This window comes from Phyllobates terribilis, unplaced genomic scaffold, assembly GCF_046119375.1.
Source record: "Phyllobates terribilis strain yellow unplaced genomic scaffold, ASM4611937v1 Scaffold_11__3_contigs__length_659146591, whole genome shotgun sequence".
NCBI lineage: Eukaryota > Metazoa > Chordata > Amphibia > Anura > Dendrobatidae > Phyllobates > Phyllobates terribilis.
The window spans coordinates 591,627,517-591,650,082 of record NW_027362771.1 but is presented as its reverse complement, the minus strand read 5'-3'; the positions used below and the strand labels follow the sequence as shown (position 1 = coordinate 591,650,082).

Sequence of the window (22,566 nt, the reverse complement as noted above, 5' to 3'; positions counted from 1 at the left end):
ATGGCTGAGTTTATGTTACGTTGCCTTTCCCATGACCCACGCGTTCTCAAAATTTTGGATGACAGTCATTCCTGGTTGGTGACACTTCTAGACCCACGCTACAAGGAGAACATTATATGTCTTATTCCTGAAGCGTACAGGTCTACAAAAATGGTGCTGTACCAGAAGGCCCTTGTTGCGGAACTATTAAAAAAATTCCCATCTGAAAACGCTGGCGGAAGAGGGCACACTTTGTTGGACAACCAAGGAGTACAGGCGAGAGAGACTCAAATGCAATCCAGCAGAGGCAGGGGAACACTGTCAAAGTTCTGGGAGAATTTTCTCAGCCCCTCCCATTGCACAAGCCCTGAGGCGCGAGGTACTCTCGCAAGGAGTGCAAAGTTCGGGAAGATGCTTTGAGAGTACCTTGCCGACCATACCAATGTCCTCTGTGATTCCCTGTGCCTTATAATTATTGAGTATCCAAGCTGGATACGTGGAATGAACTGGCTCTCTGTACGCCTTGGAGGTCCTTGCCTGCCCTGCCACCAGCATTTTATCAGAGCGGGTTTTTAGTGCCACTGGTGGAATTATAACTGATAAGCGCATCCGCCTGTCAACTGAAAATGCTGACAGGCTGAACAAATGAACAAGGGCTGGATTGGGCCAGACTACTCAACACCACCGAATGATAGCAGAGTAACATAAACTCAAATCCAGTGTCTTTTTTGGGGACGTGTATTTCCATGCACCTCTTCACACCCACACATTGGTATACGCTTCCTGATTTTGGCTATTTGCTTTTGTCCTACTCCTTCTCCACATCCTCATTCTCCACCCCCATATCAGCAGGATGACCATGGTCCCTGATGCAACTCCCACAAAAAAATTCTAGAGGGTATTTATGATGCCCATAAAAAAATTTTTTATAAAGTATGTTCATGTATACCCCCCAGGGGTAAATGTTTGTCAGCCCATACACTTAGTTCATGTGCATTACAAGTATAGGAGACCCGCTCCTTTCTAATGGGAACATTATTTTATGAAGCCCTCCTCCACGTCTCTTCCAAGGGGCATTGGAGTGCCTGCCAATTTTTGGAAGCTCTTGCATTCACTGTATAAGTAAACACAATGGGAGACCCACTTCCTAATAATGGGAACATTGTTTTCAGGAGGCCCTCTGACCTTCACGTCTCTTCCAAGGGGCATTGGAGTGCCTCCAAATTTTTGGCAACCCTTGCATTCACTGCATAGGCAAGCACAATGGGAGACCTACTTCCTAATAATGGGAACATTGTTTTCAGGAGTCCCTCTTTTAAGTCTCTTCACAGGGGTATTGGGGTGCGTCCAAATTTTGGGCAGCCCTACCACTCACTGCATACGCAATAACAGTATAGGAGAACCACTCTTTAGTAATAGGAACAATAAAACATAGCCGGCTGAGGGCTCTCTAAGAATAGTGAGGGCCGACTGCTGGCCCTTTAAGAATAGTTAAGGCCGTCTGATGGCCCTATAAAAATAGGCTTTGTGACTTTCAGAGTCCCTCCTTCATAAATGAAACACGATGTGTCTGATGATGTGTCACACACCACATGGCCAGATAAGGATGTAAAATGTTAAAATGACATATCCTGGTGAATGCATTTGTCACGGTGGAAAGTAATGAGAAAGTGCAAAAACGAATCAAAATTGCTACGTGTGAACATACCCAAGGTGTGGAGAAGCATTTTGGCTTTTGGTTATTTATTTTGATTTTTATACAAGTCATTACCCTGGAAAGGATGTTCCTTAACATATTTCCCAGGAAAATCCATTTTGGTTTCGCTTTTGAATGTTTTATTGTGAGTTTGTAAAAGTGGCTTAATACCTCTGACAACGTTGTTGACAGCAATTACCTGGGAGTCAGAAATGCTTCCAGGGGTCTTCCCTATGCTGTTCCCATATCATTTGAGCACTGTTCCCATCAGTTTGGTAAATTTTTAGGCCCTCTGCAGACCGCCGGGGGGAGCCGCCTGAAAAATGCTTGAGTTTCCCATAGACATAGATTGGGCCCATTGCTCGGGTTGAGCACCCGAGTTTTCCAATGTGCTTGACCCGAGCATCAAGTACCCGAGCATTTTAGTGCTCGCCCATCACTAGGGCAGACCTCTTGATCTGAGCAGACATACAGACCATAATGGTTATGAGTTCTGTTTGTGAAAAACATGGAACCATGATGAGAACTGTTGCTTGTTAGCTGCTCTCTCCTCTAGGTTATAGAGGGTACTATGCGTCTGTGGCGCCCCTGAGGGTTCGACCGCCACAGGGATGCTGCACCTCTTCAATGGGGTGTGGTATCCCTCCTTCGAGGTAAGAACGGTGCAATGGTCAGGACCCCACTTTCACATCCAACACCACACTTCTTCCACCAGAGGGGGATAATAGGCACTAGTGTGCTGCCCCTCCCGGGAAAATGGGAGACTGGGGAACCAAAAGATAGGGGAAGCATGTAGAGGGTGGGGGTGGAGGACGCACATTTAGTTTACACTTAATATTTCATATTTAATGAACAGCCATCTTGGGCTCATGGTCTTTTAATTGAGATCTTCATCCCTGAACTTGGCTTCTGGGTGAACCTGCAGTGGATGGAGACACGGTCCTCGCAATCTGGCCTTGAGTCGAGGGGCGGGTTGGAGTTAACTGATGTCTCAACCCGGTCAAGGTCCATATCCAAGAAGGCCTGGAGCTTAGGAGTGTAGCTCCATTGCAAAAGGATGCCAGGGGGATGCAGACAGAGCGGTATACGCCACCTGTCCTCGCTTTTTTGGCCTAGTCAGAGGGATTCCAGCTGCAAGAGGGGTACCGGCCCCCGACACCTGACTTTGCTACTCTACATCCTAGTCAGGGAAGCCTGGCAGGCCCAGAGGATCCCACCAGGTAATGGAAGGAGCGGAGCTGCCACCCGTACCCTTATTCTGAGCGTAGTCCAGAGGGAGACCGGGCCTGTCTACACACACACAGACAGAAGTTTAGGAACACTCTGGTGCGGGGTCCTGATTTAAGCTCTGGAATTACTCGGAGGTAATGGGGAGCAGTATCAACGTCGGCTGCCACAACATCCCGCCTCAGAGGACTGCAGCAGCGCTGATGGCCTTCACCAGGTACCACAGGTGGCGTAGTCGATAGCAACCACTCAACCCTGATAGCCCATTACACCCCTTTTTTTAGTGTGACGGCCCTGGGCACAGAACGGGTCCAGGCCACGGCTGCAACTCACCAAACATCTGACCCGGCTCCGAGTACCCCCATCTCCCAGGGCAGGGCTGCGAGAGTCACATACGTCCCTCTTTAATGACCAAATACTCTTATAAGAAATAAAAAATGGTTTGTCCTGACATGAGAGCTTCTATGTAAATGAGATTGGTTACCTCATAAGAACTCTCATCTATTAGCCAATGGAATTTATCTACAAAAACATTATTTCATTATGGGAAAATGTGGCACATGTCTACATGCAAAGCACATTGATTGCATGGGTGCCTGAAAATGCTTTAGATCTCCAGTGGTGACGCTGCACATTACAAATTGGTAGTTCTGGAAGTCTTAGTATCATTATATTATCATGAGGACTCTTCTATTTAAAAGGGAATATTGTTAACAACTTTTCAATTTACTGCAAATACAGCCATAAAGTTACCATGTGCACGTCAACATTTCCTAAGGATAGGTGGAAGCCAGGTCTCGAATTCTGAGATCCAAATGATGGAAGTGTTATTGCCGCGGCATCCCCCTCCGATGATATCTCCAAGACACAACTGGGGTTGACAAGAACAGGTTCCTGAGAAGTATAATCCCAAGCATCCTCCTGACAGTTTCCTTCTGGATCAATTAACCTACAGAAAAAAAAGTGATCCAGTTAATGAAGTAAGGTCCCAAGTTTTAGGGGAATTTTAGAGAAAAAAACTAATACTTTTATTCTTGCATTGAAAAATTAAAAGAACCTATGAGAGTCCAAGGTTACCCATTTGATATTACTTTAAGCTTTATTTTTATTGCTATAAATGTTTCTAAAATTAAAAAATGAAACATTTTTTTAAATAGTGTTTGAATATAAAACCATGTATCCCCATGGTAACAGACTACAAACGAGCCCTGTGTGTAGTCTGATCCAGTAGTTAGACATTTAACGTGTCTCTAGGATGAATAGTTTGTCTGTCGTTATAGAGACACATAGGTTTTCATAGGAGCTATATACACAAAAGACATTCTAATCAAGGTTATTCGTGAGGCTGCTTAATTTTACATTTTTAATACATAAGAGAATTAAGCTGGTGGCAAAGATCTACACGTCTTTTGTTCTGGGGCTGACAGAATGTAGAAGATTGAGAACTGTTTTTCCATCTTCTACTCATCAGAGAAAATTGGATCACACTCTGATCCCACTCTGATCACACTCTAATCACACTCTGATCACACTCTGATCACACTCTAATCACACTCTGATCACACTCTGATCACACTCTGATCAAACTCTGATCAAACTCTGATCCCACTCTGATCACACTCTGATCACACTCTGATCACACTCTGATCACACACTCGGATCACACACTCGGATCACACTCGGATCACACTCTGATTACACACTCTGATCACACACTCTGATCACACTCGGATCATACTCTGATCACACTCGGATCACACTCGGATCACACTCTGATCACACTCTGATCAGAGTGTGATCAGCATAATCAACCTGATTTTCTCAGATGGGAGAAAACACTGTTGTGTGACCGTAGCCTAAACCATATCACTTCATACCTTGGTCACATTTCCACACAAGGACCAGTGTGGAAAAAAATTAAAGACAAGTAAAAACTGAAAAATGGAAAGTGAAATCTGGTGAATAAGGAAATAAGGTTTCTGGTAAATAAAATTTCCTCCGAACCTCACGTCAGCTACTTTCTCCTACAAAACTTTTGTTTATTTCAGCCATAAACACAACTTGGTGACCTGTACAGATGCTTCATCCGAGACCAGAGGTCATAAGACACAAGGGGAGAATAATTTGCTTTACTGGTTAACAACAACTTCAAGGCATGTTTTTTATTTTTAATTGTTATGATTGAGAAATAGCGTTGCTATAAAAACTGCAATTTGTGACCTATACAAAGGCAGCAGCCATGCCTGAGGAAGCGTAATGCCTATCGGCAACATAATAGCATATAAAAAATATAAATGGTAAATTTTTTGTTGGAACCCAGAAGCTTCAAATCACATGTCTTTTGATCATATCCAATCTCATGAAACTGTACACAATATACAAATTATTTCCTTTATTTCACAAAATTCCACAGTTTTGTCTTTCTGTAAGGCAATTTCATTCAACAGAAGCTTCGCCCAACATTCAGTAAAAAATCAAAAAGTGAGAGAAACGTGAATAAATGCTGCCAACTCACCAATTGCACCTTTTTCAAAAGTTGCAATTTTTTTACACAAATATACTCCAGTCTCTCCTGCCCTGAAAGGATTTTATGTATGCCTGAAGAATTTGCACAAATTTTGCAACATTTTTGTTTTGCAAAATTTGTACCTTTTTGGGCTAGAAAGTTGCCAAAAGGTTAAAAACAAAATTAAAAAGCATTAATGATTGTGGGCAAACTTTTTGAATATTTTTTAACAATTTGGTGCAAAGAATATTAAGGGAGAACGTAAGAAAAAAAGAAAAGTAAATTTAAAAATGCAAATGATATATTGGGTTATTAGTAGTGTTGAGCGATGCCTTCCGATATCAGGAAATATCGTATCGGATTGGAACGGACCGATACCCAAAAAGTATCGGATATCGCCGATTCCGATACCGGAAACCAATGCAAGTCAATGGGACACAAATATCGGAATGAAAATAAACCCTTTCTTTCCTTGTAGGTTAATTCTGCATGAAGTAAAACAACTAAGAATAATGTAGAATGTATTACACGAAAAGCCGGCAATTCATCAGCGGCATACACCGGTACCTGACAATTTAGAACAGAAAGAATAGAGCTTCACACATAGATTAGATAGATAGAAACATGTCAGTCACATATATAAGAAGTACAGTGACAGTGTTGCTTACTGTACTTGTCATTTAGTGTAAAGGATTTATTAAAAAAAATAATAGTGTTTTCATGCACCGTCTCTTTAAAAAAGCCGGCCGGCAATTCAGCAGCGGTACCCGACAATTTGCAACAGAAAGAATAGAGCATCACACATAGATTAGATAGATAGAAACATGTCAGTCACATATATATGAAGTACAGTGACAGTGTTGATTACTGTACTTGTCATTTAGTGTAAAGGATTTATTAAAAAAAATAATAGTGTTTTCATGCACCGTCTCTTTAAAAAAGCCAGCCGGCAATTCAGCATCGGTACCCGGCAATTTAGAATAGAAAGAATAGAGCATCACACATAGATTAGATAGATAGAAACTAGTGTTGAGCGAGCACTAAAATGCTTGAGTGCTCGAAGCTCGGGCCGAGCTCGCCGTGATACTCGGGTGCTCGACCCTAGCAACGAGCCCAATGTTAGTCTATGGGAGACTCGAGCATTTTTGCGGCAGCACCCCCGGCAGTCTTTTAAAAGCCTAACAAGTGCCCAAAACGATAGTGACAGTGCTCAAATGACATGGGGACAGCATGGGGATCGCCCCAGGAAGCATTTCTGACCCCCAGGTCACTGCTGTGAACAACGTGGTCAGAGGTATTAAGCCACTTTTACAGGCTCACAATAAAACGTTTTTTCCTGTGAAATATGTTAAGGAACATCCTTTCCAGGGTAAAGACTTGTGTATAAGTTAAAATAAATGACCAAAAACAAAAATACTCCTCCACACCTTCGGCTATGTTCACAAGTAGCATTTTTTATGCGTTTTTGCACTTTTGTATTGCTTTCAACTATGACAAATGCATTCACCGTGAAATGTCATTTTAACATTTTGCAACCTTATCTGGCCATGTGCTGTGTGACACATGCATAAAGTGCTGAAAAGACAAGGGAACAGCATGGGGAAGACCCCTGGAAGCATCTCTGACTCCCAAGTCACTGTCTAAAAGTGTGCCCATCATAAGTGATCCTTACCGCATCAGAAGATGCAGACTTGCAACTATCCCCATGCAAGTTCTAGTCCCAGGGCAGTGTTCAATTGTACCTCCCCCATTCCTTGCAATACAAGCTCAAGTATGCAGCCTGCCACCCACCCAACCCCAGGCTGCAATACCATACTGCTTGCTTGCTTGAACTTGAAATTGGGCCTTTTAGGCATGTGGAGGCGGAATCTGGCCACCACGCCATGGCTGTGTCGGCGGCCTGGTATCCATACTCAGTCCCCAGCCGCCTGGTGGCCGGGTGTCCCCGCTTGCTCCCCAGCCTCCAGGGGGTGGCCGGGTGTCCATACTCGGTCCCCAGCCACCACTATTTGTCCCGGTAACCTTTCCCACACTTTTCTTAGCCTGGCCTGCTTTAGGGCAGCATTGGCCGAGCCCACCGGACTATCAGACTCCTCCAATGGGCCCTGGCTTCTCCATCAGGGGAGTTGAGAGTGCCAAGGTGAGGAGCATGATGAGGATGAGAGAAGTTAGCATCTGCTTTGTTTTGTTGTAATGCAAGCGCATGTATGTAGTAGCGGCTAGGCCTGAGGTGGTCAGCGTTTTGGCGCATATCCTACCTCCTCCGAGGATTGCTGGATGTTTTCCTGCTACTATTCAAGTTCTATGACTCCCGTTAAAACAAAGCTTCAGGTGATAAATGATGGATGAGGTAGTGGCAAAGGAGAAAAAGCAGGAGGAACAGGGACCATTCACATCAATATCAGGCCAGTCAACCAGATATGTCTTGTAGGATATGTTTCTGTAACAAAAGGAGTGGTTCGGCTACACAGTTATAGGGCATACAGTGAGTGCAATGCCTACCAAAAATTTCGAGCCACTCCAATGCCCCTTGGAAATGACATAGAGGTCAGAGGGCGTTAACTAAACCTTTTTTTCCATTTATAGCAACTGGGTCTCCCGTGCACTGTTGGCTTAAGCAGTGAATGGAAGGCCTTCCAAAAATTATGAAGAACTGCAATGCCCCTTACAAGAGCCATGTGTGGCGCCCCAGGGGTCTGGTCACCACAGTAATAGAGATATTACGTCGGAGAGCAAGTGGGAGGTTTCCTGGTCAGGATCCCTTAAACATGCAACATCCTCCTGCCCCAATCCTGGGAAGGGAGAATTCTGCCCTTATAAACTGGATCTGGGGCGGGGTTGAGTGAGTCAGAGAACAGTCAGAGTCAGAGTGAGAGCAAGGGAAAGTAACAGCAAGGAGATCTGTAGGAGCTAGGAGCTAAAGACCAGGGGCTGGAAGCTGAGCAGAGCTCGCCCTGGCAGAAGACAATAGGAACCGGACACTGGAGTCCGAAGCTGTGAGGACTTATATATCCAGCAGCAGAAACCAGCCGGCAGGGGATTTCAGGTTCTCAGACCATAGAAGCCCGGAGGCTCAGTCACAAGCAAGGGACCAGCACCGCCATCGTAGAGCGGAGGCTAACAGAAGGCCCCAAGTCACCAGCCATACGGGTGAGCACTACACGGTACACTCAGGGACGTGGGCTACTTCTACCCGCTTACAGCAAGGTAGCCAGGAAGAGTGCAGACAGACGGGGAGGCCTACAACTCTACCTGGCCAGGGGAACTCCTGCTTGCTCACAGACTGACCAGGCCTCTTATGCTAGCCAGTACTCCCGGGAGGGTCTACCTTATAATCATCAGTAAAGACCCTGAACTGCACTGCAAAGACTCTGAGTCATTAATGCTGCGCTCGTGCACCATCACCCCCATTATCCACACTCACTGCCCTGAGGCTATACTCCTCCCGAGGGGAGTTATCCCATTCTATGCTGCGCACACAACACCAGCCTCAGCGGTCTGGCTCGCAGCGGTGGTACTCCCTGACCGCAATCCACGGGTGGCGCAGTAGGACAATTAACCTCAAAACCTAAGAAAGACTGCCACTGGTTTGACCAGCCTGAGCCACGGGACCGGGTCACCGCCACGGAGACTACAGACCGAAGAGACCCGGCACCGGGTATCCCACACACGTGTACACACAGCCCCGGGGGCGCGTCACATGCAGTACAGCATATTACAAACATAAGTCCCATTATTGGGGAGTGGGTGTCCCATGGTATTTGCTTATGCTTTCCAAGCAAAAGCTGCCAAAAATTAGGACGGAGCAACTTGCAATGCCCCTTACAAGAGCCATGCAGTACAGCATATTACAAACATAAGTCCCATTATTCGGGAGTGGGTGTCCCATAGTATTTGCTTATGCTTTCCAAGCAAAAGCTGCCAAAAATTAGGACGGAGCAACTTGCAATGCCCCTTACAAGAGCCATGCAGTACAGCATATTACAAACATAAGTCCCATTATTGGGGAGTGGGTGTCCCATGGTATTTGCTTATGCTTTCCAAGCAAAAGCTGCCAAAAATTAGGACGGAGCAACTTGCAATGCCCCTTACAAGAGCCATGCAGTACAGCATATTACAAACATAAGTCCCATTATTGGGGAGTGGGTGTCCCATGGTATTTGCTTATGCTTTCCCAGCAAAAGCTGCCAAAAATTAGGACGGAGCAACTTGCAATGCCCCTTACAAGAGCCATGCAGTACAGCATATTACAAACATAAGTCCCATTATTGGGGAGTGGGTGTCCCATAGTATTTGCTTATGCTTTCCCAGCAAATGCTGCCAAAAATTAGGACGGAGCAACTTGCAATGCCCCTTACAAGAGCCATGCAGTACAGCATATTACAAACATAAGTCCCATTATTGGGGAGTGGGTGTCCCATAGTATTTGCTTATGCTTTCCCAGCAAAAGCTGCCAAAAATTAGGATGGAGCAACTTGCAATGCCCCTTACAAGAGCCATGCAGTACAGCATATTACAAACATAAGTCCCATTATTGGGGAGTGGGTGTCCCATAGTATTTTCTTATGCTTTCCAAGCAAAAGCTGCCAAAAATTAGGACGGAGCAACTTGCAATGCCCCTTACAAGAGCCATGCAGTACAGCATATTACAAACATAAGTCCCATTATTGGGGAGTGGGTGTCCCATAGTATTTGCTTATGCCTTGCAAGCAAAAGCTGCCAAAAATAAGGACGGAGGAACTTGCAATGCTGGCACCCTGGTGGTATAGTGGTGGTGGAGGCTGAGGATAAGGAGAAGAAGATTAAACAGCCGAAACGAGGAAGCGTATACCCATGTGTGGGTGTGGAGCGGTGCATGTGAATACACCTCTCGAAATAACACAGTGGATTTGACTTTATGTTACTCTGCTGTCATTTGGTGGTGATGAGAAGTCTGGCCCAATCCAGCCCTTGTTTATTTTGATAAGGGTCAGCATTGTCAGTTGACAGGCGAGTGCGCTTATCAGTTATAATTCCCCCAGCGGCACTAAAAACACGCTCCGATAACACGCTAGTGGCAGGGCAGGCCAGGACCTCCAAGGCGTACAGAGCGAGTTCATTCCAAGTGTCCAGCTTTGATACCCAATAATTAAAAGGCACAGAGGAATCAAGGAGGACGCTGGTACGATCGGCAAGGTACTCCCTCACCATCTTTTGAAACTTTCCACTCCTTGTGAGAGTACCCCGCGCCTCAGGGCCTGTAAGCTGGGCGGGTGTCAGAAAACTGTCCCAGAACGTTGACAGTGTTCCCCTGCCTCTGCTGGATTGGAGTTGCATCTCTCTCGCCTGTACGCCATGGTTGGGCAACGAACTGTGACCTCTGCCGCTAGTCTGTTCAGATGGGAATTTTTTTAAGAGTTCTGCAGCAAGGGCCTTCTGGTATTGCCCCATTTTTGTAGACCTCTCCACCTCAGGAATAAGAGAGTGAAAGTTCTCCTTGTAGCGGGGGTCTACAAGTGTCACCAACCAGTAATGACTGTCACCCAACATTTTGACAACGCGAGGGTCACGGTTAAGGCAGCGTAACATAAAGTCAGCCATGCGTGCCAGACTGGTAACGGGCAAGATTTCCGTGTCCTCACCAAGATGACGACTGACCATGCTCTCCTCCTCCTCCTCCTCTTCCTCCTCCCCCCTGTCCTCAGGCCACCCACGCTGAACCGACGGTATGACACTTGTACAGGTACTACCGTCTACAACGCATGATAGCAGCTCCTGTTCTTCCTCCTCCTCCTCCTCTCCCTCATTGTCCCCCAATGCACGTTGGGATGAGATGAGGCTGGGCTGTGTGTAATTGCCCGCTACGGCTTCTTGATCCATCTCATCATACTCTGGCTGCAATGCTTCCTCTTTAATTCTCTGCAGAGAGCGTTGCAAAAGACAGACAAGTGGGATGCTGACACTAATGATGGCGTCATCGCCACTCACCATCTTGGTGACCTCCTCAAAGTTTGTCAGGATGGTACATATGTCAGACATCCAGGTCCACTCCTGAGGTCTTTTGTGTGGAGTCTGACCTGAACATCGATGGCCTTGTTGCAGCTGGAACTCCACAACTGCTCTCTTCTGCTCACAAATCCTTTGCAACATGTGGAGGGTAGAGTTCCAACGTGTGGGGACATCACACACCAGTCGGTGTGCCGGAAGCTGCAAACGCTGCTGCAACACAGCAAGGGCAGCAGAAGCTGTAGCCGACTTCCGAAAATGAGCTGACAGGCGGCATACTTTCACGAGCAGATCTGGCAACTCGGGGTACGATTTAAGAAACCGCTGAACCACGAGGTTAAGCACATGAGCCAGGCATGGTACGTGTGTGATCTCACCTCGCCTCAGAGCCGCCACCAGGTTACGGCCATTGTCACACACGACCATGCCGGGATGTAGGTTCAGCGGTCTCAGCCACAGATCTGCCTGCTCTTTCACAGCTGTCCACAACTCACAAGCAGTGTGAGGTTTATCACCTAAGCTTATGAGTTTCAGCACAGCCTGTTGCCGCTTGGCGGAGGCAGTACTGCAATGCTTCCAGCTTGTAACTGATGTGGTGATATCTGAGATGGAGGCTGAACATGAGGAGGAGGAGGATGCGCAGGAGCTGTACACTGTGGGGGCAACTCTGACTGACATAGGGCCCGCAATACTTGGTATGGGGAGGATGTGTTCCGTCCCAAGGTCCGACTGGGTCCCTGCTTCCACTATGTTTACCCAGTGTGCCGTCAGAGAGATGTACCGTCCCTGGCCACAAGCACTTGTCCGTTGTCAGGTGGACTCTCCCAGTAACTGTGTTGTTGAGGGCACGGCAGATGCTTTGGGACACGTGCTTGTGTAGTGCGGAATGACACACCGGGTAAAATAGTGTCGGCTGGGGACCGAGTACCGAGGGACGGCCACCGCCATAAGATTGCGGAAGGATTCCGTCTCCACCAGCCTAAAAGGCAGCATTTCCAATGCAAGCAGTCGTGAAATGTGTGAATTTAGGACTGTGGCCTGTGGGGCGTTAGCTGCGAATTTCCGCTTTCGTTCAAAGGTCTGGGATATGGACAATTGAACGCTGCGGTGGGACGTGGACGTGGACGTTGATGCTGTTTCTTGAGAAACTGCCATAACAAGTGAAGACTGAGAGGAGGGGCATCTTTACATGCAGTATGGACAGGGGATTGCCTTGCACACACAACAGGTGGTTCTATTGCACGCACAACAGTGGAAGAAGCAGTGTTGACACCCGCTGACACTGGTCGTGGACCCTGGGTTTTGCCCCACAAAGTCAGGTGCTTTGCTGACATGTGCCTGATCATGCTGGTGGTGGTCAGGCTGGTAGTTTTGTCACCCCTGCTGATGCTGGCATGGCAGGTGGAACATATGGCCTTTTTGGGGTTATCAGCAGAGACTTTAAAAAAATTCCAGACTCTGGAAGACCTACCGCTTGTACTGGCAACGTCCCTCGTGTTGGTGTTACGGGGAACGGTTGCCTGCCTTCTGTCTGCGGCCACCACACTGCTTCTTCCTGCCTGTTGGGGTACTCTGCCTCCCTCCCCCTGTGTGCTGCTGGCCTCACTCTGCATGTCCTCCTTCCACATTGGGTCAGTTACTAGATCATCCACCACTGCCTCCTCTTCCACTTGCGCACCACGATCCTCCTCCTCACTTCCTGGCAATTGTGTCTCGTCATCGGCCACCTCTTGTGAAAGATTGCCAACGTCGACTTCCTGTGGCCATGGCTGTTCAAATATTTGGGCATCGCAACATGGGATCTCCTCTTCCACCACTTCAAGCGTATCAGGCGAGAGGCCCAAATATGGAAATGGACCAGTGAACAGCTCTTCAGAGTGTCCAAGTGTGGGATCACTTGCTGTCTGACGACACTCGGCATGGTGGGAGGAAGGAGCATCAGGGTGAGGAGGAGTATGCGGTCGAGACTCACGGCTACTAAGAGTTGACCGTGTGGAAGACAGACCGGAGGTGGTGGTGCCCAGGTAACTGGAAGTATTATCTGCTATCCAATTAATAACCAGTTCTCAATACTGGTGTTGTTCTGTGCTTCCCTAGTAATTCGGTCAAGAAGTGGGAGCGAGAAGATGTGGCTGTTGGTTGTGGCACATTTTCACCTTGGCCACGGCCCCGTCCTCTGCACGAACCATCACCAGAACGTCCACTTCCACGTCCCTTGCCACGCGCCTTGCCCATTGTAAATGAAGTAAAATAGCTTACACTTGCACTATCAATGGAAAAAGGGTAATAAAGAGTAGATTAGAACGGTGGAAGAGGAAAACCACAGTTATTGTTTACTGGGGTATACCACACTTTTTTAAATAGAGATATTTGCGGCTGAACAGTGAGCGACACACTCAAACTGCTTTTTTTTTAGATACCGAAGGCCCAAAACTGGATAGTACAGCGATTTGACCCGTGGAGCTACGAAACCACACTGGGATGTCGGGCCTACACAAGACTATTTTCAACAGATATATTTTTGTGTCACAACAGTCAGGAGACACTACTGTTTTTCTTTACGGAAAAATCTACCAAAAGCTGAATAATAGAGATTTTTTACCGTGGGATGGCAAAACCACGGTTATTGTTTACTGGGGTATACCACACTTTTTTAAATAGAGATATTTGCGGCTGAACAGTGAGCGACACACTCAAACTGCTTTTTTTTTAGATACCAAAGGCCCAAAACTGGATAGTACAGCGATTTGACCCGTGGAACTGCGAAACCACACTGGGATGTCGGGCCTACACAAGACTATTTTCAGCAGATATATTTTTGTGTCACAACAGTCAGGAGACACTACTGTTTTTCTTTACGGAAAAAACTACCAAAAGCTGAATAATAGAGATTTTTTACCGTGGGATGGCAAAATCACAGTTATTGTTTACTGGGGTATACCACACTTTTTTAAATAGAGATATTTGCGGCTGAACAGTGAGCGACACACTCAAACTGCTTTTTTTTTTAGATACCAAAGGCCCAAAACTGGATAGTACAGCGATTTGACCCGTGGAACTGCGAAACCACACTGGGATGTCGGGCCTACAAAAGACTATTTTCAACAGATATATTTTTGTGTCACAACAGTCAGGAGACACTACTGTTTTTCTTTACGGAAAAACTACCAAAAGATGAATAATAGAGATTTTTTACCGTGGGATGGCAAAACCACAGTTATTGTTTACTGGGGTATACCACACTTTTTTAAATAGAGATATTTGCGGCTGAACAGTGAGCGACACACTCAAACTGCTTTTTTTTTAGATACCAAAGGCCCAAAACTGGATAGTACAGCGATTTGACCCGTGGAACTGCGAAACCACACTGGGATGTTGGGCCTACTCAAGACTATTTTCAACAGATATATTTTTGTGTCACAACAGTCAGGAGACACTACTGTTTTTCTTTACGGAAAAAACTACCAAAACCTGAATAACAGAGATTTTTTACCGTGGGATGGCAAAACCACAGTTATTGTTTACTGGGGTATACCACACTTTTTTAAATAGAGATATTTGCGGCTGAACAGTGAGCGACACACTCAAACTGCATTTTTTTTAGATACCAAAGGACCAAAACTGGATAGCACAGCGATTTGACCCGTGGAACTGCAAAACCACACTGGGATGTCGGGCCTACAAAAGACTATTTTCAACAGATATATTTTTGTGTCACAACAGTCAGGAGACACTACTGTTTTTCTTTACGGAAAAAACTACCAAAACCTGAATAATAGAGATTTTTTACCGTGGGATGGCAAAACCACAGTTATTGTTTACTGGGGTATACCACACTTTTTTAAATAGAGATATTTGTGGCTGAACAGTGAGCGACACACTCAAACTGCTTTTTTTTTAGATACCAAAGGACCAAAACTGGATAGTACAGCGATTTGACCCGTGGAACTGCACAACCACACTGGGATGTCGGGCCTACACAAGACTATTTTCAACAGATATATTTTTGTTTCATAACAGTCAGGAGACACTACTGTTTTTCTATACGGAAAAAACTACCAAAACCTGAATAATAGAGATTTTTTACCGTGGGATGGCAAAACCACAGTTATTGTTTACTGGGGTATACCACACTTTTTTAAATAGAGATATTTGCGGCTGAACAGTGAGCGACACACTTAAACTGTTTTTTTTTTAGATACAAATGGCCCAAAATGGATAATACAGAGGTTTGAACCGTGGAAGTGCAAAACAACACTTCTGTTTCTCTAGCCTACACCAGACAATTTTCAACAGTTATATTTGTGTCTGAAAAATCAGAGACACGCTTTTTTTTTGGGGGGGGGGGGACACACCAAAAGGTTAATAAGACGGGTATTTGTACAGTTTGAAGGAGGAAAAAAAAAGGAGGATTTAGATGAAAAAAAAGGATTTTTCCTGGCCCCCGACACCTGGTGCTAAGTCCAGCAATTTCAGCAACAGGAGCACACAGGAATGTAATGCAGCGTTTGCTGGTATAACCACTCTGTCTCCTATACAGCCTGCCTGCCTGGTATCTGGGATGGATATTAGTCCTGAAAAGGACTGTTTGTTTGTTCTGGCAGCCTTTACAGACCCTACACTAACTATTTCGCAGTTTATATCTCTCCCTAAATCAGCAGCGCTGTCCCTACACTGTCTAATCCGGATCGACTGTGTCCAAGATGGCGGCGCCCCGTTTTAAATACTCGAGGTGACGCTGTGCGGCCAGCCAATCACTGTAATGCCCACAACCAACATGTCTGCAGCATTACAGTGACTGGCTGGCAATCCCTGCATGTTCATTGGCTCTGTAAAGAGCGCCAAACATGCAGGGCGGAGACCCGAGCTCCCGCCCGAGTAACCCGGAAATGCTCGGTGCTCGCCGAACATCCCGAGTAGCGTGATGCTCGGGCGAGTACCGAGCAGTGTCGAGCATGTTCGCTCAACACTAATAGAAACATGTCAGTCACATATATATGAAGTACAGTGACAGTGTTGATTACTGTACTTGTCATTTAGTGTTAAAATAAAGGATTTATTTAAAAAAAAATTGGTGTCGGGTTCCCCGTAATTTTAGGCTCTAGCGGAGGTTAAGCAGACGGCTGGGGCAGATGTTTGAAGCCTGGGAAGGGGGTAATACCCACGGAGCTTCCCAGGCTACTAATATCAGCCCCCAGCTGAATACCTAGTCTTTACTAGCTATTAAAATGGGGGACCCCCTCAAAAAAATGACGTGGGGTCCCTACTAATTTAATGGCTAGCAAAGGCTAGGCAGACAGCTGGGGGCTGATATTAATAGCCCAGGAAGGGTGCCATGAATATTGGCCCCCTCCCAGGCTAGAAACACCAGCCGTCAGCCGCCCCAGAAATGGCGCATCCATAGGATGCGCCAATTCTGGCATTTAGCCTCGCTCTTCCCACTGCCCTGTAGCGGTGGCAGTGGGGTAATAGGGCTGGGGTTGATGTCAGCTTATAATGCCAGCTGACATCAAGCCCAGGTTAGTAATGGAGAGGCGTCTATAAGACACCCCCATTACTAACCCCATAGTCAAAGTTAAAAAAAAACACAAACACCCAGAATAAAGTCCTTTAATTGAAATAAACACACAATTCTTTATTGTTCTAAATTAAACCATACTTACCATCACACCCATTCCAGCTGAAGCCAACGAGCTCCTGCAATAAAAGAAAAATAATAAAGCATCATCATCCTTACCTTTCCATGAGGTCAGCTGAGTTCATTGGACATGATCTCACCTCATGCACGTCACTGACAGGGTGGGAAAATTCTCACGCTGAAGCGCTGAGTGCAGGTGAATTTTCCCACGCTGTCAGTGACGTGCATGAGGTGAGCTGAGTTCATTGGACATGACCTCACCTCATGCACATCACTGACAGCGTGGGAAAATTCACCTGCACTCAGCGCTTCAGCGTGAGAATTTTCCCACGCTGTCAGTGACGTGCATGAGGTGAGCTGAGTTCATTGGACATGACCTCACCTCATGCACGTCACTGACAGCATGGGAAAATTCTCCTGCACTCAGCACTTCAGCGTGAGAATTTTCCCACGCTGTCAGTGACGTGCATGAGGTGAGTTCATGTCCAATGAACTCAGCTGACCTCATGCACGTCACTGACAGCATGGGAGAATTCTCACGCTGAAGCGCTGAGTGCAGGAGAATTTTCCCACGCTGTCAGTGACGTGCATGAGGTGAGCCGAGTTCATTGGACATGACCTCGGCTCATCTTTATGCCGTCACAGCCAGATACTGAGGAGCGCAAGCAAGCCTGCGCTTCTCAGTGTCTGCGGGATGACAGGCTGGATGGCAGCGTTCTGCTGTGGTCCAGCCTGTCATCTCGATGTAGCAGAGCTGAAGCTGTCGTGGGAACCATGGAAAGGTAAGGATGAGGTTGCTTTATTATTTTTCTTTTATTGCAGGAGATCGTTGGCTTCAGCTGGAATGGGCGTGACGGTAAGTATGGTTTAATTTAGAACAATAAAGAATTGTGTGTTTATTTCAATTAAAGGACTTTTTTCTGGGTGTTGTGTTTTTTTTAAATACTTTACTAGAAATTCATGGTGGTCAAGTCTAATATTGGCGTGACCACATGAATTTCGGCCTTAGGGCCAGCTGATAGTGCCAAGCTGGCCCTAACCCCTTTATTACCCAGTGAGCCACCGCACCAGGGCCCTGGATGAGTTGGGTACAGCGCCAGAAGATGGCGCTTCTATGAACGCGCCATTTTCCGGGGTGGCTGCGGACTGCAATTTGCAGCGGGGGTGGCCCAGAAAGCTTGGGCCTCCCTGCGCTGCAGATTCCAGCCCCCAGCTGCCTAGTTGTACCTGGCTGGACACAAAAACAGGACAAAGCCCCATGTCAATTTTTTTTTAATTATTTCATGAAATAATTTAAAAATAAGGGCTTCCCTATATTGTTGTGTCCGGCCAGGTACAAATAGGCAGCTGGGGGTTGGGGGCAGCCCGTTCCTGGATGCTGTACCTCGCTGGCATACAAAAATATGGCAAAGCCCACGTCAAAATTTTTGGGAAAAATTAATGAAAAAATAAATAATAATTTAGGGACTGCATCTTTATTAACCCCTCAAGTGTCATTTAGTGTTAAAATAAAGGATTTATTAAGAATAAAATTGGCGTGGGATCCCCCATAATTTTAGTCTCTAGCGGAGGTTAAGCAGACGGCTGGGGCAGATGTTTGAAGCCTGGGAAGGGGGTAATACCCACGGAGCTTACCAGGCTACTAATATCAGCCCCCAGCTGAATACCTAGCCTTTACTAGCTATTAAAATGGGAGACTCCCCAAAGAAATGACGTGGGGTCCCCCCTATTTTAATAGCTAGCAAAGGCTAGGCAGACAGCTGGGGGCTGATATTAATAGCCCAGGAAGGGTGTCATGAATATTGGCCCCCTCCCAGGCTAGAAACACCAGCCGTCCGCCACCCCAGAAATGGCGCATCCATAGGATGCGCCAATTCTGGCACTTAGCCTCACTCTTCCACGCTGCCCTGGTGCGGTGGCAGGGTGTAATAGTGGTGAGGTTCATGTCAGCGCCAGCTGCCATGAAGCCTAGGTTAGTAATGATTGGCGTCTATAAGACACCCCCATTACTAACCTACAAAGTGTTAAAATAAAAAACACACTACACCCAGAAAAAAATAATTTATTTGAAATAAAACACACCATTTTATTTAATTCTTAGTTTACTAAAAAAAAAATAGTTACCTGTCCATGTTCCTGCGCTGATCTCCCATGCACAGCTGTCCATCTGGAGATGTGACAGCTGTCATTGCTGCTGTAAGCTCACGCTGCCGGGAACACGTCCGCTCCCGGCAGCGTGAGCCCCTGACTGAGGTCACCGGAGTGCATTCAGGCAGCGCAGCTCCGGAGACCTCCTTTACGGCACTGCTGTACTGTGGGAATTTCTCACGGTACAGCAGGGCCGTAAAGCAGCTAACTGGAGCAGCGCTGCATGAACTCCGGCGAGCCCGCTTATGCAGTGACGGGGCTGCTTTACGGCCCCGTTATTCTAGCGGCGGCAGCGGTTCAGAGCGGTCACATTCTATGTGGCTGCTCTAAACTGGAGATCATCGTGGGACACTCGTGGACTACTACGGAGGGGTAAGGATAAGGTTGTGGTTTATTATCTTATATTTTATTACAGGAGATCGGGGAATTAGGTGTTTAGGTGAGTATAGGTGTAGTTTTTTATTTTTTACTTTATTTTAGGTGGCGATCGGTGGGGACAGGTAATGTATAAACTAATTTATTTTAGGTAACCACTGGCCACCAATGACATGTATTTAAAATTTATTGGGGACACAGTAGGGCAATTTAAATAGCAGGATCAGGCTGATGGGAACTACTGCTCCCATCGAGCTGATCCTGCTGGCACGAGTGGACGGGGGACAGACATAGGCCGATGGGAGTAGTAGTGTCACATCGGCCTATGTCTGCCTGCAGGCACACACCTGCAGACATCACACAGACACCGCGCACACCCACAGACATCGCACAGACACCGCGCACACCCGCACACATCGCACAGACACCGCACACACCCGCAGACATCGCACAGACACCCCGCACACACTAATCATGATGGGTCTGATCGTCTGGGAGGTGAGGCTGACCTGTGCGGCCGTGGGAAAGTTCATGTGAGTTCATGCAATGCAGTCAAGCATGAACTCACATGAACCCTCCGAGGGCACCACGGCTACTTCAAATGAACAGCTGATCGGCATCACCTGATACCTCAGCTGTTCATTTGAAATAACCGGCGGGAAAGCGCAGCACAGAACGGGAAAGCCGGCGGTGAAGTCTTTTCACTGCCGGCTTCCCCGCCCGGGTCCTTCGCTCCCCGCTCCTTGGTGCTGTGCTCCCCGCCCGGTCCTAACTTACGATCGGGATGGGAGGTGGCGAGGGGAGCGGAGGATCGGGGTGGGAGGCTGCGGGGAAGCAGTATGGGGCTGTGTGATTGTTTGAAAGCCGGCGGCTTTTTACCGCCCGCCGGCTTTTAAACAATCAGGAGAATTCTCTCACGATGCGATGGCATTCTGATGACAGGCTGGATCGCAGCTGAGCCCTGCCATCCAGCTTGTCATCCTTCAGAGACACTGCAGAGCGCAGGCATTATGAGAACTTCCGATTCCGGTATTCGATATTGTAAAAGTATCGGAATTAAGTATCGGAATTCCGATACCGCGAATATCGGCAGATACCCGATATTTCAGTATCATAATGCTCAACACTAGTTATTAGTTTGTACAATGGTTTTGAGGAGAACCCACACAATAGATGGAGGCTTCCTTTAACCTAAATGCACTGGCTTAAACCAATTTAATATATTTTACTTACGTTCCCTCGTTCTTTTTATGTTTCTGTCGATATAGTAAAAAAGCCAGCAATAAAATGATTATCAAAAGGAATGTAAGACCAGCAGCCGCACCGCCATAAATTCCTGACTTGCTGACAGCCACCTGGCATCGATCTCCTCTGTACCAAAACTGGCTTGATGATTGACAGCTATAAAAAAAGATGAAATTAAATTAAAAATAAATTTAGGTTTAACAACAACTTTAAACAACAACTAAAAAGTATAGAGATGAAGGGAGGGGAGGGAGGTTAAGGCAAAACAGAAGATAGACGTTGGGATGGCATTGTTTAGAAGAATGAAAAATAAAAGCAACGGGACGGGTACATTTTAAGGACTAACTATAATTATGTAATTTTTGTATTCAGATACATCGGGAAGAGTAGTCAAAGGAATGGGACACTTTGTGGTTTAATTTAAAAAATGGCCTAAATTATTTCGGGAACCCTAAATACCCCTGTTTAGTGGACAACATATCATTGGTGCTACTTTAGCAGTTTTACAGGAGCCCAAGATGTAAGGGGGCCACTTCTACATCCAATGCAGATGGAATTGTGCATTATGAAGAGACTTCAATGGGTCCATATAATGTCCTTACACATGAGCCCTTTTCAGTCTGTGTCTGCACCTGCCCCAATGATTCCTCCTGGATTACATTACAAACCCTCCTGCTTCCCATAAATAGCATTTGCGAAGAGTTGATGGCAGCATAGATCCCATTCACAGCTCCAAAGATGGCATGGGTCTCATGAGTGACCCACATGGCCGCCTCCTTCTTCTTCAGTACTGGCATCATGTTGGTAAATCAAAGAACCTCAGCAATATGGAAAGTCATGGAATGGAAACACAACACAGTCCACTCTTTATTTTAAGGGCATCGTCATTTTAGACTTTCAACCAAAAAGTGGTCAACCTCTTTCAAGTTGTATTCAAGGTAACAGTACAAAGCCAGAAGACTTTCTTCTAAAGCTCCAAACAATTATATTGTGGAGCTCAGAAGAAATTTTCAGGGAGAATCTTCAAATTTTGTACTGTATAGCTAACCTTCAGGTGTTAGCATCTACCATGACATAATTCAGCGTGTCCTTCTTCAAAGATACAGGGAAAATATACACTGCTCAAAAAAATAAAGGGAACACTCAAATAACACATCCTAGATCTGAATGAATGAAGTATTCTCATTGAATACTTTGTTCTGTACAAAGTTGAATGTGCTGACAACAAAATCACACAAAAATCATCAATGGTAATCACATTTATTAACCAATGGAGGCCTGGATTTGGAGTCAATCCCAAAATTAAAGTGGAAAAACACACTACAGGCTGATCCAACTTTGATGTAATGTCCTTAAAACAAGTCAAAATGAGGCTCAGTATTGTGTGTGGCCTCCACGTGCCTGTACGACCTCCCTACAACGCCTGGGCATGCTCCTGATGAGGCTGAGTATTGTGTGTGGCCTCCACGTGCCTGTATGACCTCCTTACAACGCCTGGGCATGCTCCTGATGAGGCTGAGTATTGTGTGTGGCCTCCATTTGCCTGTATGACCTCCCTACAACGCCTGGGCATGCTCCTGATGAGGCTGAGCATTGTGTGTGGCCTCCACGTGCCTGTATGACCTCCCTACAATGCCTGGGCATGCTCCCGATGAGGCTGAGTATTGTGTGTGGCCTCCACGTGCCTGTATGACCTCCTTACAACGCCTGGGCATGCTCCTGATGAGGCTGAGTATTGTGTGTGGCCTCCACGTGCCTGTATGGCCT

At 46.4% G+C, this 22,566-nt stretch overlaps 1 protein-coding gene across 1 annotated transcript in view; it reads right to left on the bottom strand.

Moving 5' to 3' along the window:
* LOC141165381 (uncharacterized) overlaps window positions 1-22,566 on the bottom strand; it is a 95,681-nt gene that overhangs the window by 10,231 nt on the left and 62,884 nt on the right. The window contains exons 8-9 of the mRNA XM_073650974.1: window positions 20,788-20,955; window positions 3,656-3,851 (exon numbers count right to left, since the gene is read on the bottom strand). Of these exons, the coding sequence (XP_073507075.1) occupies window positions 3,656-3,851; window positions 20,788-20,955 (364 nt within the window). The remainder of the gene's footprint in view (window positions 1-3,655; window positions 3,852-20,787; window positions 20,956-22,566) is intronic.